This window comes from Oncorhynchus kisutch, linkage group LG19, assembly GCF_002021735.2.
Source record: "Oncorhynchus kisutch isolate 150728-3 linkage group LG19, Okis_V2, whole genome shotgun sequence".
NCBI classification, from domain to species: Eukaryota; Metazoa; Chordata; class Actinopteri; order Salmoniformes; family Salmonidae; genus Oncorhynchus; species Oncorhynchus kisutch.
The window spans coordinates 9,522,604-9,537,904 of NC_034192.2; the positions used below are offsets into that span (position 1 = coordinate 9,522,604).

Sequence of the window (15,301 nt, forward strand, 5' to 3'; positions counted from 1 at the left end):
AACTTCAAGTTACGAGGAACATTTTTGTTTTGTCGAGTAAGATTAGATGAGGCAGTTTTCCAAGATCAATTCAAAGTAGTGGAGGTGTAGTGGTCCAATGCGAAGGGTAGTTATTAACTGTCTAGTAATATTTTAAAAAACATTGCAATTTGTCAACATTGCAAGTGTTGACAGGCTGACAGTCTTGTTGACAGGTGAGACTACTGAGCAGGGGATTCTGTGTAATCTCCCCTCCCAATACAGTAGGACACACATGAATGCACGCGCTGATCATTCTGATGCAGTCCTATAGGAGTGTCCCTGTTTAAGCCAAGAGGCTCTCAGCATAGACCCCAGTGTGTGGTAGATCCTACACACCCCAGTGCCGGAAATATCAGGCGTTGAAATGTTGGACCAGGACCAAACCTCTGAAGTGATTAAATCAACATCGCTCTCTCTTATCGCATGTGTGATATGTGTGTGTGTGTGCGCGCGTATGTGTGTTTAGTACTCTCTCAGGAGTGCTGAAACAGAAGTGTCAGATTGGGAGAGTGTCAATGTAAAGTCCTGCCTTTTTTAAACGGGCACAGTATACCTGAGGGGTCCTCTCTTCCTGGTGTGTTGCTGGTGCAGTAGCACCGCTCTGCAGGGTTCGTTCGTGCTGATCTGCTCTCAGCACCTTGCAGGCTGAATGAAACATGAAACTGCCCCCTCACTGAGTTAAAAAGGAGACCATCAGCCAATCATATCAATCTTTCTACATCTGTCCTAGCTCTCAATAACACTCCCCCCTAGCCTACCACTTCCACTAACCACAAACTCCCCCAACTACTGAAAACTCCTATCCCCACACCAGAGGAGGCTGGTGGGAGGAGCTCTAAGAGGACAGGCTCATTGTAATGGATGGCATGGAATGTACGGAACAGAGACAATCATTTGATTTCCATATGTTGGATACCGTTCCATTTATTCCATTCCAGCCATTATAATGAGCCTGTCCTCCTCCTCTGCCCCACACCTCCTCCCACCACCACCTCCTCCTTCTACTCTGTCCTCCAATTCAAAACCTCTTTCCCCTTTCCCCTATGGTCCAAGCCCAAACTACTAGCCACCCCTACCTACAACCCCCACCCTCACCTCCCCACCAACCCCCAACCTTATACCCCCTGTACTTACTTGACTGGACCATCTCATAGATAGGGCTGTTGCGATGACCGTATTACCGCCACACCGGTGGTCACGAGTCATGGAGGCAGTCAAATTCCACGTGACCGTTTAGTCACGGTAATTAGGCTTCTCCAAGCTCTGATGCTGCTGATGGTCATTAGTAACCTACCAAACTTGCTAACTGCCTGGTACTCAGCACTCTATTGTCCCTCTAATAACTCTGACATCAATGCAAATGTATTTGAAAATCTAATCAAACACTTCATGAGAGCCCATGAGCTCATGTTGTGCAACATTTTGCGTGAAAAAACAGAGTGATGGCCTCTACTAAAAATAGAAATAGAAAACTGATCCTCCTCTTTTTAGTTGAGTTTTTTTTTTTTTTACAGGGACAGTTCACATTAATCAACGTTTCAGTAAGTGCCAGTTTTAGCCAGCCGGCTAATTTTCAACCGCAGTCCCTGGGCAGGTTATTAAAAACAATTACAATATAGACAATCATTGAGCAGTGAGCACACGCAGAGCAACATAGGACAAGCAAGACATAGCATACAGACAGAGCAGCATAGGACAAGCAAGACGTAGCATACAGACAGAGCAACATAGAACAAAAAGCAGCAAGACAAAATTCATAAAAGCAACAAAGTGTTTCCACACCTCACAAGCTACAGACAACAGACAACATGGAAAGCGGCAACACAGCTAGGTATTATGTTCACAAATCTGATTGACCTTTAGCCATGTCTTCATGCATTTTGTGAAAGTGTGATATGTGGTGCAGTTATATGTGTCTGATGGCAGTGTAATCCAGACATTGGAAGCTCTCACAGCGAAAGCGGATTTACTAAAGGTGCAGTGATGATGGCTATTGGGCTTCCTATCAAGCACTTTGAGAGCCTGTTTGTAGAGAGACTGAATGGGTTTTAATGTTGTACAGCAAGCTTTGGCCCAACTAGTCAAGCAGTATGTTAAATGGGGGAGTATCATAGATTTGATGTACAGTTTTGCTACCTCTGTAGTCAAACAGTTTCGTATCATTCGGAAATGAGCTAAGTTGAATTTGGTAATTTGAATGACCTTTTTCACATGCTTTTTAAAAGAGAGGTTGGAATCAAGTATGATGCCATGGTACTTAAAATCAGATACCACCTGGAGCTTCTCCCCTGACACATAGACATCTGGCTCAGTAGCATCTGTTGCCCTCTTTGTGAAGAACATGCAAACACTTTTTTTCACATTGAGATGCAAACACGAGTCACTGAGCCACTTTGTAACCTGGACCATTACAGTAGTGAGTTATTGTGCAGCTTGTTGTTTTCTCTTTGCATGCACATACTGTATATCACTGTACCATCTGCATACATTTGAACTTCAGACCCAGTACAGACAGAAGGCAGATCATTAGCTATGATGTACAGGCTGAACAGGAGAGGCCCCAGTATTGACCCTTGGGGCACTCCCACATCATAGCTAAGAGTGGGCGACAGCTCATTGCTCACTCTGACACACTGAGTTCTGCTTTCAAGGTATGATTTCATCCATCTCAAGGCATCGGGGAAAAGTTGAACTTGGACAATTTTGTGATGAGAATCTCATGGTTAACAGTATCAAAAGCCTTCCTTCGGTCCAGAAACACAGCCCCAAACAACGCCCCCTTTGTCCATATTGGACTTCACATTTTCCAGAAGAAAGCAGTTGGCCGTTTCTGTGGAGTGATTTGCTCTGAAACCAAACTGCATGGAGTATAATGTGAAGGGGCTGTTGTTGAGGTGGGCAATCAGTTGTTCTGCTACACACTTTTCAAAAAAAGTTACTCACGTCAGCAGGGTCGCCCGAGTTAAAGATGGCCGTTATTATGGCCGACTTCCATACCCTCCCAGACCAATAGATGTGTTGGTGACCTTAGTAATGGGGCCAATGAGTGACTCTTTGTAGTTTTTAAGAAAGGTTGAGTCAATAAAATAGAAATGGATTGATATTGATATTGATATTTCGACTGCATCCTGTGTTAATCATAATCTGACACTTATAGCCAGAAAGCTGTCTAAGAGCAGGTTTAACCTCTCTACTGTTAGAAAGCCGGATCAACTAAGAATACCTAAGAGTGAATTAAACTATTTTGAAAACGCAATTAAGGGAATTAACCATGATTTCACCATGATTTCTAGTCTTTTTGCAGTGTTACTATGGTCTTTCCCTGTTAACTGTTTTAGATTCTCCCAGATCAATTTAGAATTTCCCTTTGCTTCACCAATTATGTTAATATAAAAGGTTGCCTTGGCCTGTCTGATTTCTTTCATCACCTTATTTCTCAACATGGTAAACCTACGAAGAGTGCTCTTTTGGCCAGGTTTGGATTTGATTTTCTTTAGGAAACCATTTATTGCCGTCTGGATTGTGGATAGAAAAACCTGACTATCAGCTTTCACGTCTGTATAGGACAAGAGATCATTCCAGTTAATTCCCTTAATTGCGTTTTCAAAATAGTTTAATTCACTCTTAGGTATTCTTAGTTGATCCGGCTTTCTAACAGTAGAGAGGTTAAACCTGCTCTTAGACAGCTTTCTGGCTATAAGTGTCAGATTATGATCAGACAGCCCAGTAACCATATTGAATGATTTAGCCACTCTCTCTGGTTTATTACTGAACACCAAATCAATCTGTGTTTTAGAGCAACAAGTCACCCTGGTTGGCCCTTCAACTAGCTGTGTCAATAGTCTAGGTGATGTGGGTAAGGCAGAGTCAGGCGCAGGACACAGAGATGAGTAATAATCATAACTTTACCCAATAAACAATCTTCCATCAAGGAGAACAAAATTCCAGAGCACATAAACGAGACAACATGACAACAATAAACACGCACAAAACCATGATGGAACCAGAGGGATAAATAGGGAATAAATTATAACGCAATGGAAACCAGGTGTGTACAATCAAGGCCAAACAAAAGGAAAAATAAATGTAGATCGGTGGAGACTAGAAAGCCGGTGACGGCGACCGCCGAACGCCGCCCGAACAAGGGAGAGGCACCAACTTCGGCGGAAGTCGTGACAAGCTGTGTAAGGTCAAAGGTATTAGTGATCCGTTTGAGGGTTTTCCTACAAGACTTGTCTTCATAATTCATATTAATATCTCCCATTATATATCTCCCAATACCTCCCTCTTTCACAAAATCACATTCCCTAAGCATGTTATTAAACTAATCAAAAAACACAGTTTTGGGTGAAGGTGGCCTATACATTCAAATAAGGGTCAAATACATTTGGGGAGACAGTGTAACGTTCAGGCCAATACATTCTAGTTCATTATCAATAGTAGAGGCCTGCTATATTTATTTCTCAACTTTCCTAATATTAAGCACATTGCTTATATTTACAACAGGAGTATAGCCTACCTGAACAGAATAGGTCTGCCTTTGTACTATGGGGGATAGTAGATTGACATAGGCTAGCACCTTTGCTGTTCTTTAAGCCTACTCATATTGTTGGCTGATAAAAAGTTCATGTGGATAGTTCTTCCAATATCTTCAATATGCACCTCGGAATTGGATAAGAATGCGCAGTTGCGTCCCCGATGTATCTGTCTTCACTTGTAGCCTGTGAGAAAGACGCCGATGAAGGCGCTCAGCACTCAAGGAGAAGCGCACAGCAGTTACTGGCTGCAAAAGGCATGGATTTTTTTTAGGGTGTATTATGGCCACACAAAGGGGATGCCGCTGTGAAATTCTAGGCATTATCAAGTGCTGGTCAAATTGTGAATGAGAGACTGATGAAGTGTGTACAGCCTGCACAAAATAAACTAAGCAGAGCTCATTGCTTTCAAGCGACTTCAAAAAAATCATCATTAGAGTCTCATCATGCAGCCTTACAATGTATTAAAAATCAAAACACATAGCCCAACGTTTGTAGAACAACTAAAGTTACATTAATAACTCTAAATTAAGCATATAGGAGTAGCTATTTCTTTGTTAACTGCTCAACACAGAATAGCAGCATGTGCACACTCCCTTCATTGTTTGGAGAAAATATCCTTTCTATTTTATTCAGCTTTGTTCAATGGTATTTTTCCAACTATAAATTAATGCCACGGAATTCTAAGCAAATCTTGTCTGCTAAATGAACTAGTGTAGCCCACAGCCATTTAGAATAGCCAGATAAGAACATAAGGACAACTCAGAGTATGCTGTTCTTCTGAAATAGATTTCTTCTGAAATAGATTTCTTCTGAAATAGATTCTTCTGAAATAGATGAAATTTTCTTCATATCATGCTTCTTTAGACCTGTCTAAAATAAATAATGGATTTAATGTGAAGGTGTAGGATACGATACATAGATTTATTAGACTTTTAAAATGTAGATGTTCCAAAGGTCTGCATCAGTGTCTTTCTTGTAGGCTGTGTGGGAGCCAGGAAATGCTAAAAGCGTTTATGTTAATTAACGATCAATTACCGTGAGACCGACAGTTATTTGCTTAACAATCACCGGCTGACGAAATTTCGTGACTGCCACAGCCCTACTCATAGAGCATTCACAAACACCCGCGGGATGCTGAGCCCCACACAGAGCCTCCATGGCTCCATTCCCAGAAAGTCCAATCCCCCAAACCTCAGATGGGAGAAACCAGATACCCGTAACATGGTGAACAGGGAAAACATGAGGTTTTCAGAGATTCTTTCATTCATAGTTAATATTAACATCCATAGCAGGGTGTATGCTGAAAACATCCTGACCTGGATTCTATGTAGGAGTGAAAGGGGGGAAAGAATGAAAGGAAAGGAAGAGAGGGAAGAGAAGAGGAAGGAAATGGCTCTGTCAGTGTGCTTGTCTGCTGTGTGGAGTCATGTTGAGGAGTTTGGCCGGAGAATTGAGCAGTTGTGTGGTCTGGAGACCACATATTGAGTGTCTCGGTCTTGACTCGGTCTCTGACAATTATCAGCTTCCATTCAGTCGGCGCATAAAACCGCTCAGACAATTAGACAGCTAAATTGGGCCGTAGGGGACCTCTGTCATTTAAAAAATTCCATGTATGTGTGTTCGGGTGTGTGTGTTTGACTCTGTATGGATGTGTGTCTGTGTTTCATTTAAACTGACCTCATTTCATTTACCTGGGGTTAAATGGCATCCAATAACAGTACACTCCTAGAAAAAAGGGTTCTAAAAGGGTTCTTTGGTTGTCCCCATAGGAGAACCTACCTGGAACCGAAAGGGTTCTATTTGGAACCAAACAGGGTTCTTAAAAGGATTCTCCTATGGGGACAGCCGAATAACCCTTTTAGGTTCTCGATAGAAGAGTGTAGTACTAGCACACAGCTCTGTCCACTGTCTAGCTTGGTCAATACTTTACAGCTAAATGTTAGATGTAGCCTAGTGCTGTTAGGCTGTACTAGCAGTAAACACTTTTAGACAACACAGAGATTAATGTAGACCTGAATATTGTCATGAGAGATGGGAAAATCCTTAGATGAGTCTGGCCCAGCTCAATGTGTACAGTCAGTCAGGAAACAGACACACAAACACATGACGTACACCCCAAACTCCCACTGCTCCAGATCCTGCAGTAACGCATACACAAGCCAAGGGAAAGGGGGATACCTAGTCAGTTGTACAACTGAATGCCTTCAACTGAAATGTGTCTTCCGCATTTAACCCAATCAGAGAGGTGTGGGGGGCTGCCTAATTTCGACATCCACATCTTCGGAGCCCGGGGTTAACTGCCTTGCTCAGGGGCAGAACAACAGATTTTGACCTTGTCAACTCGGGGATTTAATCCAGCAACCTTTCGGTTACTGGCCCAACCCTGTATCCACTAGGCTACCTGCCACCCCAAGGAGTGTGTGTGTGTGTGCTTGTATGTGTGTGTGTGAGGGATCATCCAACTAGACAAGACAAATGGATCGAAGCATGAAGCGAAGAGTAAACATCAGTATGATGAAGACGATGACTAAGGAGTCCTAGAGTGATACCATGGCCTAATCCCCCCCAACCATCTCCCCCTGCCGCCTTATGTGTGATCTGCCTGGTAAAGTGATCAGCGTGGCAGTAAGGCCGGGGCAGTCAGATTCTCATAAAAGCAGAGTAAACACAGATGTTGATGTTGTTGTGCCAGGCAGCTGAAGGCCGAGGGCAGACACCAGAACTCTGTTATTATGATTCTACAACACACTGTTTCTCTTTAGAACAGAATGATCAGATGGCGCTAGTGCAGTAGTGTTTGTGTGTGTGTGTTTGTGTGTGCTTGTGTCTGTGTGTGTTTGTCCGTTAAGTTGTAACTGTAAATGGCAGAGGGCGTAGCCCTTTCCTCCAATCAAATGACCTAGTGGCCTCACGGGTGGAATGTTGTTAATATTTTAATAAGCCACTGAAAATCAGGTGTTTCTATGTTAAGCGGTTTTGATATATTTCAGTGGTCTGTGATGTATATGAAGTGTAATATTGGAATGCAAACTCAAAATGGAATACATTTCAACTCCATATCATAAATGGTACAGGTGTATTCTTCAATTTAAGCCCATAACCATGTGTGATGTGTATACTTTTGTCTCAAAGTAGATTTGTTTAAGATTTGTTTACCAAGAAACGTTCTGTGTGACCCTGATTTAGCCCACTGCAGTAAAAGGTTAAACTCAAGTTACCTGGGGAGCCAATTTTAGCGGCCAGTATCGCTTTCATGGGAGTATTGCTTTCTTGCACAATTCCATAGTCTATTACTATGTTCTTTATTCAGTATCAGTACCTTAGTAAATGACCTGACCGTAACCCTGCCCTCTCTCCCCCTTTACAGACAGTAAGGCCATCGTGGATGGGAACCTGAAGCTTATCCTGGGTCTGATCTGGACTCTGATCCTGCACTACTCCATCTCAATGCCCATGTGGGAGGACGAGGACGATGAGGACGCCAAGAAGCTGACCCCCAAGCAGAGGCTGCTGGGATGGATCCAGAACAAGGTGCCCCAGCTGCACATCAACAACTTCCACCGTGACTGGAGGGACGGCAAGGCCCTGGGAGCCCTGGTTGACAACTGTGCCCCAGGTAAGAGCTGATCCAGGATCTGTGACTCATTCTGTTAGACTCTGCTGGCTTGGAGCTGATTCAGAAACAGTTTAGTGTTAGTTGATTTGAGTGGAAGGATGTCAGGGCCCTGGGGGCACTGATTGACAACTGTGCCCCAGGTAAGGCATCGAGGAACAGTTTGAGTGCAGATTGTCCAGATGTAAGAACTGCAAGAGCTTTGTAAGAGCTGATTCAAGATCTGAACATTCATTTGTTGACAGTTGTCTTCCAGGTAGCAACTCATTTGAGAGCTGTTTGAGGGTTGATTAATCGTCCATACTATTCACAGTACTCTAAACACTAACCTCAGCCATAATTCCAAGTATGTGTCACAGAGACGTTCCAGAGAAACTCCAGTGTTTTGAAACAGTCTTGTTGAAACACTAAGCCTAATGAGTCCAGGTCACGGGTAGGGGTTATGTACTTTCTGGCCTGTCTAATTGGGGGGCTTGGTTGAAGACAATGAGAATGTTTATTTTTGGTGAGTGTATGCATGGCATGTTCTGTGGGGTGGGGGTAGAGGTAATGGTGCAGGGGCTACCATAGAGCATGACATCAATGAGGAGATCCTTATTCAAGGTGGGGATGTGGGCGCAACGTATGAATGGATGAGGCCAAAAAGAATACAAGCTGCATTCAATAAGCAATATTCCTGAACTGCACAACTTCACATCAGAGAAGGAGAGACCTTGGGGAACCAGAATGGGACTTGTGTCTTCAGTATGCTCTCCCCTACCAACCTTAACTCTTAATCAGAATCAGCCGTTTCGTCATTATAAAACAATCTGATGAGAGAAGAATGAGGGAAAGAGAGAGGAGGAGGAGGATGAGGAGGAGGAGTGTAGGGGGTAACCAATAAACACAGACATTTAGAATCCCCAAACCACAGAGAGATAGTGCATAGCCGGTAATTAGAGATCAGGGTCATCAGGGCCTAGCCAGGGGACTTGCCCGACAACTGCCCTAGATAGAGTGATCCCCGCTGAGGAAGGGTTCATAACTCTAGGCCTGGCTCTCTCGGTGAAGGCCTCTACTAATTTGGACTGGGCTCCTGGCAGGCACTAGGGCTTTCTAAGACATGGTTCCAAGGGGAACTCAGACTGACCTCGGGTCAGGAGACACGTCTTGTTCAACAGAGCCTCTAATCCTGTGTTTGTACAAATGGTGTTGAGACCAGATGAGTGGAATGGCATTAATAGGTTCACAGAGTTAGTTACTCCAGAGAAATGAAGCAAAGAACTGAGGTGCGCTGTCTTTTTGTTTACTGAAATGTCTGTATGTGTGTATAGGTGGTTGATTTTTGTAGGTGTGTGAGTGTGAGTGTGCGTGTGCGTGTAAGAGAGAGCCAATGTGTGAATGTGTGCTTTATTTGTTTTCATGTGTTTGGATGCTTTTGAGTGTGTGTTTATGCGCGTTTGTGTGCATGACAAAGTGTGTTTGCTCAGGCAGGAAGTTGAGAAGTGTGTTGGAGAGAGGCTAAGGTGGGGAAACAATAAACAAACAACGACTCCATTCTCCCCCATGCTGAGCCTGTCTAATTCACTTAACCAGACCAGTGGGGTCACAGAGCGTGTGTGTGTGTGTGTTTGTGCTTTACATGTGCGTTTATGGTGTACGTGCCTAATCATGTGTGTGTGTGTATGTTTGTGTGTGTGTGTGCATTTCTGCTTTTCAGGGTGAGTGTGTGTTTATGGTCTAAGTGTCTGTATTAGTAGTGTTTACACTGCGTTTACACAAATCTCTGACACTGAGCAGGACTAACTAGCAGGTTTTATTCTAGGCTTTGACCATACAGGGCTCTGTTTCTCTCTGCTCTCACTGAAACATTTAGATTGATAGATCCAGGACAAGCTATACTCTCACAGTACACGTAGCGTTAGGGCAAAGTTCAATTCTCTCACATTCTCTCGCAGTGACACCTCTGCCTATATGCGGACTACGAGCTGCCACTAGGCCCGTACTCAGGGGCCCTGACCTCTGGTGGGGCCCCGTTGATTTTGTTAGCCACTCATAATTGATGGCAGAATGTGTAGAACTGCAGGGAATTAGCTTTGAAAATGCAACATTTTCTCTCCATCCCTGGCAAAACCAAGTCTCACTAGGGGCCCCCCAACCAAATCTAGCTTAGGGTGCCCAAAACGCGGCCCTCTTCTCTTGTCAGCACAAAATGTAACATTCAGGACCGTCCACCCATTAGCAAGAAATGTGAAACATACAGTAGAGAATAAAAACAACATTGTACTTTTCTTTTCCTACTACCATTGCCTTTGCTGATAACTTCTTCAATGAGGGAAAATGTACTTACTACGATTGTGATATGTGGTTGTCTCACCTAGCTATCTTAAGATGGATGCACCAACTGTAAGTCACTTTGGATAAGAGCGTCTGCTAACTGACTAAAATGTAAATGTAAAATATAATAACTGTTTTGTGTGAAACTCAAACTGCTCTCAGACCTGCTAGCCTCTACAGCATAGCTAATTGGTCCTGACACCTTGAGTTCCCCTGATTCAGCCAAACCCCTTCCCTGAAAGGCGCTGGACATGGGAGTGCTGCAGGCTGCAGTGTGGAGGCAGTGCTTTCTGGCTGTTGTAACAGCATGGAGAGTGTCAGAGTAGGGAACACAGCAGCGAGGAAGGCAATAAGTGAAAACACATGTAGCGTGCCGCATTTCCTGCTAAACACATTATTGTGTGTGTGTGTGTGTGTGTGTGTGTGTGTGTGTGTGTACTCATGTATGTTGTTAAGGAGCAACAGGAACAGGGCAGAGGCCTCTCTGTTAGAAGTAAGGGAGGACAGTAAAACAGTGAAAGTTAAGCGTATTGTCCGTAAATGAAGGAAAGGTTTGCTCGTGGCTTGAGTCCATGCCTTGTCCTACAGTATATTTACACTAGAATACAACAATAAGCCAGGATTAAGCAACAGGGAACAGAGAGGGTTTGGACACAAACAAATATTGAACACAAACAAATATGAGGGTCAGGTACAGCTCTTTGGCAGTGTGGGAGAATGCTTTGGGGGTTTATGTTCCTCTCCGGTTAGTTTTTCAAAACCGCCAAGAGACCCCTCACACACTCACTCTCTGCCATGCATTTGTTTAGTATCCTTTTGCCTCACACCTCTGTTTTCATACGACTCCTGGCAGTAGTGGGGTTTGTGCAAGGAAGCCACCCTGAGCTGAGAACATTCTAGATGGAACTGCAATATAGATAGCCATGACAGCTAATGAGACTTATGGAAAATGTATTGCCATGTGCTGAGGTGGGCGAAACAACAGTAAAAAACAACAAACCACTCTGTCACATTGAGTAGTGCTGAGCCCTCTTTCCCGTTCCACAGTCCATGGATACAGCCTGGTCTCATACAGTAGACGTAACATAGTACATTAAATCCGGGAAACTCAAATTAGTATTATACTGTATGTTACGTTTGGTATGGTTACATAAGACAGAAGGTTACTTAAGACAAAAAAGAAAGGAGGCTGCTTGATCTTGGTGGGCATACAATGCCAATGTCTAGCAACACAAAGGTTGCGTGTTCAAATCTCATCATGGACAACTTCAGCATTTTAGCAACTTTTCAGCTTCTTACTACTTTTTAGCTACTTTGCAACTACTTAGCATGTTGGCTAACTCTTCCCCTAACCCTTAACGCTTTTAGCTAACCCTTCCCTTAACCCTAACCTTAATCCTAACCCCTAAACTTGCTAACGTTAGCCAGCTAGCTAATGTTAGTGATAGCCACCTAGCTAACGTTAACCACAACAAATTAGAATTTCGTAATATATCTTACGTTTTGCAAATTCATAACATGTTGTATGTTTTGGAAATTTGTAACATATTGTACGTTTTGCAAATTCGTAACATATCATACCAATTGTCATTCGTAACATATCATACGAAATGGAAGATGGACATCCACAAATGAATACATACCATATTAAACGTAACATATCATACTAAATGGAGTGTCTCGGATTTACGTACAAAATAGTACAAAATGCTGAGACCAGGTTGGTGGAAAGAGAACTGTGTAGTGATGACACTCCTCTGTGTTTGTGTGTCATCTGAGGCTTCCTACATCTCTCATCCTCACGTCACTCCCTGATAATCCTATAAGCTGCATTGTCGGTGTGTGTGTGTATGTGTATGTGTCAGCTTTGTTCAAAGTGACCCACGGTCGGACATCAGGAAAAAAGTAACACACCGCTCTCTAACCATTGACCAGCTCACTCTTGCTTGTCTCTACACGTCTTTACTGTAGAGGCAAAGTATTGCGGGTAAACATGGTTTGGCAGTTGTCATGGTTATAGTGAATCGCAGTGGATGTAGCTATGTTGATTCTCTGTGTACTGTTGTCCCATGACTAAATGCTCCCTCTCTCCCCTCTCCCTCCCCCCCTGTCATGTAGGCCTGTGTCCTGACTGGGAGACGTGGGATCCTAGCCAGCCTGTGGAGAATGCCAGGGAGGCAATGCAGCAGGCTGACGACTGGCTCGGTGTGCCCCAGGTAACATCACCACACTACCTACACTTCCCTCCTGGTCTCACCTGGTTTAGTTCACATAACCTGAACTCATTTGTACTAGTTAAACTCATCTAGTTAAACTCATATCTACATATCTGGTTTAGACTCAGTTACTCTGAGGCAACTGGCTTCGGGGGTAAACAGCATGATGGGTAAAGATGGGTAAAATGTATTATGATGTGTTTATAAATGGACTGTAAGACTTGTCATAAGCCTGCATGATCAATCTGTTCTTTGAGTGAGTGAGTGAGTGAGTGAGTGAGTGAGTGGGAGTTGGTGGATGTGTCCCAGGTGACAGTCCACAGCCACATAGGCCAATGTTGATAAGTGTGTGTGGGATTGCTAACTTCTTCAGTGTGTGGTTGTGGAGGTACATGCTGCTGTACTGGGCTGGGTCTTGGAGAGAGGAGAGGCCAGGTTGGCATCAGGTTAGGCTGGATTCTGAAGAGGCGAGGGTGGGTTAGCCAATGCCACAACAAGGACCACTGGAGCGTGTTCATATGGAACCACAAACTGTTTCCCCAGTCACACACTAGTCTATAGCACTTCTAGATTACAAGATGGAAAACATGAACAGCAACTCTATATTCCCTGTTTGTGTGTGTGTGTGTGTATCTGTGTGTGTGTGCGTGTGTGTGTGCGTGTGTGTGTGTGTGTGTGTGTGTGGGGGGGGGGGGGTGTGTGTGTGTGTGTATCTGTGTGCGTGTGTGTGTGTGTGGGGGGGGGGGGGTGTGTGTGTGTGTGTGTGTGTGTATCTGTGTGTGTGTGTGTATCTGTGTGTGTGCGTGTGTGTGTGTGTGTGGGGGGGGGGGAAATGAGTGGAGGAGAGAGAAGCAGATATATGGCGACATGAATATTAGGGATTCGAAAGATTGGTGAGACCATTACTGGCCTTGATATTTTCTCAGGTTGTTCTTAATAAGTATATGCATGTGTATAGTGGAGGGAGTGTGTGTGTACGTGTGTATGTGTGTGTATGTTGCATTTGAGCTTATATGGGAGGGTCCAGACCATCCCTGTATGGCAGAATGGGGCCAATCCCAGCATGCTTAGAGCCCGGGTCACATGGTGGGAGTAACAAGGTCGTGGGATGTGATTACATCTTGAACAACTGCACCAGGGTCAGCTCTTGTTACCCCTGTCTAACCTTAAACATTGTGATCCCCAAAACACCACTGACCCTGTATCAGTCGAGGAACACACAGAGAGTAGCATAGTGGTTAACCCAGTGTGTGGCCATGCTAAATGATGTCTGATCTATTTTCAGGCTCGCCCCCTGGACCTACAGCCAAGGGTTAAATATAGCTAGAACACCCTCTGACACCCCTCAGAGAGAGAGAGAGAGAGAGAGAGAGAGAGAGAGAGAGAGAGAGGGAGAGAGAGAGGGAGAGAGAGAGAGAGAGAGAGAGAGAGGGAGAGGGAGAGGGAGAGGGAGAGGGAGAGGGAGAGGGAGAGGGAGAGGGAGAGGGAGAGGGAGAGGGATCCAAATGGATGACTATAAAGAGAAAGAGAGACTACTAGAAAGGGAGAAAATTGTCAATTTTGACACAATGGGATGTGGGATGACATTCTCCGTCTGAAAACAGAGAACTTATTGACAGACCCTTTAACAAGGTTGGGAAAGTCCTGAAGTCATTTTGACTGGCTTCATTTGGCCAAACTCATTATTTCTTCTGACCATGGGACATGGTTTAAGAGCTCTTGAAAATGTCAGTATGATTTCAGCATTATACATTGGGAGTAGAATACCTATAGTAAGAGTCTGTGTATGTATGTATGTATGTATGTATGTATGTATGTATGTATGTATGTATGTATGTATGTATGTATGTATGTATGTATGTATGTATGTATGTATGTATGTATGTATGTATGTATGTATGTATGTACAGGTATGCCTTTAGCATGTACAGCCTGTTTCCTCTCAGAGCCACACACTCTGTGGGTATGTAGGTCGTAAATTAGCATGTGTGTGTGAGAGTATGTGAACGTGTGTGTGTTTCCACCTGTAAGTCCCCATGTTGTGTATAATTATGGACTCCATTATCCAGGGACCTGTTTAAAACACAGACATTTCGTGTGCCTAACAGCTGCTGCAGAACCTGACTTCTCTCTCTCTCTCTCTATCTGTCTCTCTCTCTCTCTCTCTCTCTCTCTCGCTTTCCCCCTCTTTCTCTCTCTCTCTCTCTCTCTCTCTCTCTCTCGCTTTCCCCCTCTTTCTCTCTCTCTCTCTCTCTCTCTCTCTCTCTCTCTCTCTCTCTCTCTCTCTCTCTCTCTCTCTCTCTCTCTCTCTCTTTAATATTTATATTTTCCCCCCTCTCTTTCTTTCTCTATATCAATTCCATCTCTCAATTCCATCTCTTTTCCTCATTTGCTATCATTGTCCTGCGCTCCCCTTCCCCTTCTCCCTCTGCTTTCTCCTCCCCCTCTCCCTCTGCTCTCTCTTTTCTCCTCTCCCTCTCTCCTTTCCCCCTTTCTCTCTACTCAAACCTCACTCCTGTAGCTCACTCTAGCTCCACATAGGGGAACTTTCTTTCTCAGTAAAACATTAAACCACTCCAACATGATTTCCTGGTGGC

At 44.0% G+C, this 15,301-nt stretch overlaps 1 protein-coding gene across 1 annotated transcript in view; it reads left to right on the plus strand.

The window, feature by feature from the left end:
- Positions 1-12,797, plus strand: part of LOC116355057 (filamin-C-like) — a 37,118-nt gene extending 24,321 nt beyond the window's left edge. Inside the window, exons 2-3 of the mRNA XM_031798231.1 lie at positions 7,927-8,175; positions 12,607-12,797. Coding sequence (XP_031654091.1) covers positions 7,927-8,175; positions 12,607-12,797 — 440 coding nt within the window. The remainder of the gene's footprint in view (positions 1-7,926; positions 8,176-12,606) is intronic.
- The last annotated feature ends 2,504 nt before the right edge of the window (positions 12,798-15,301 follow it).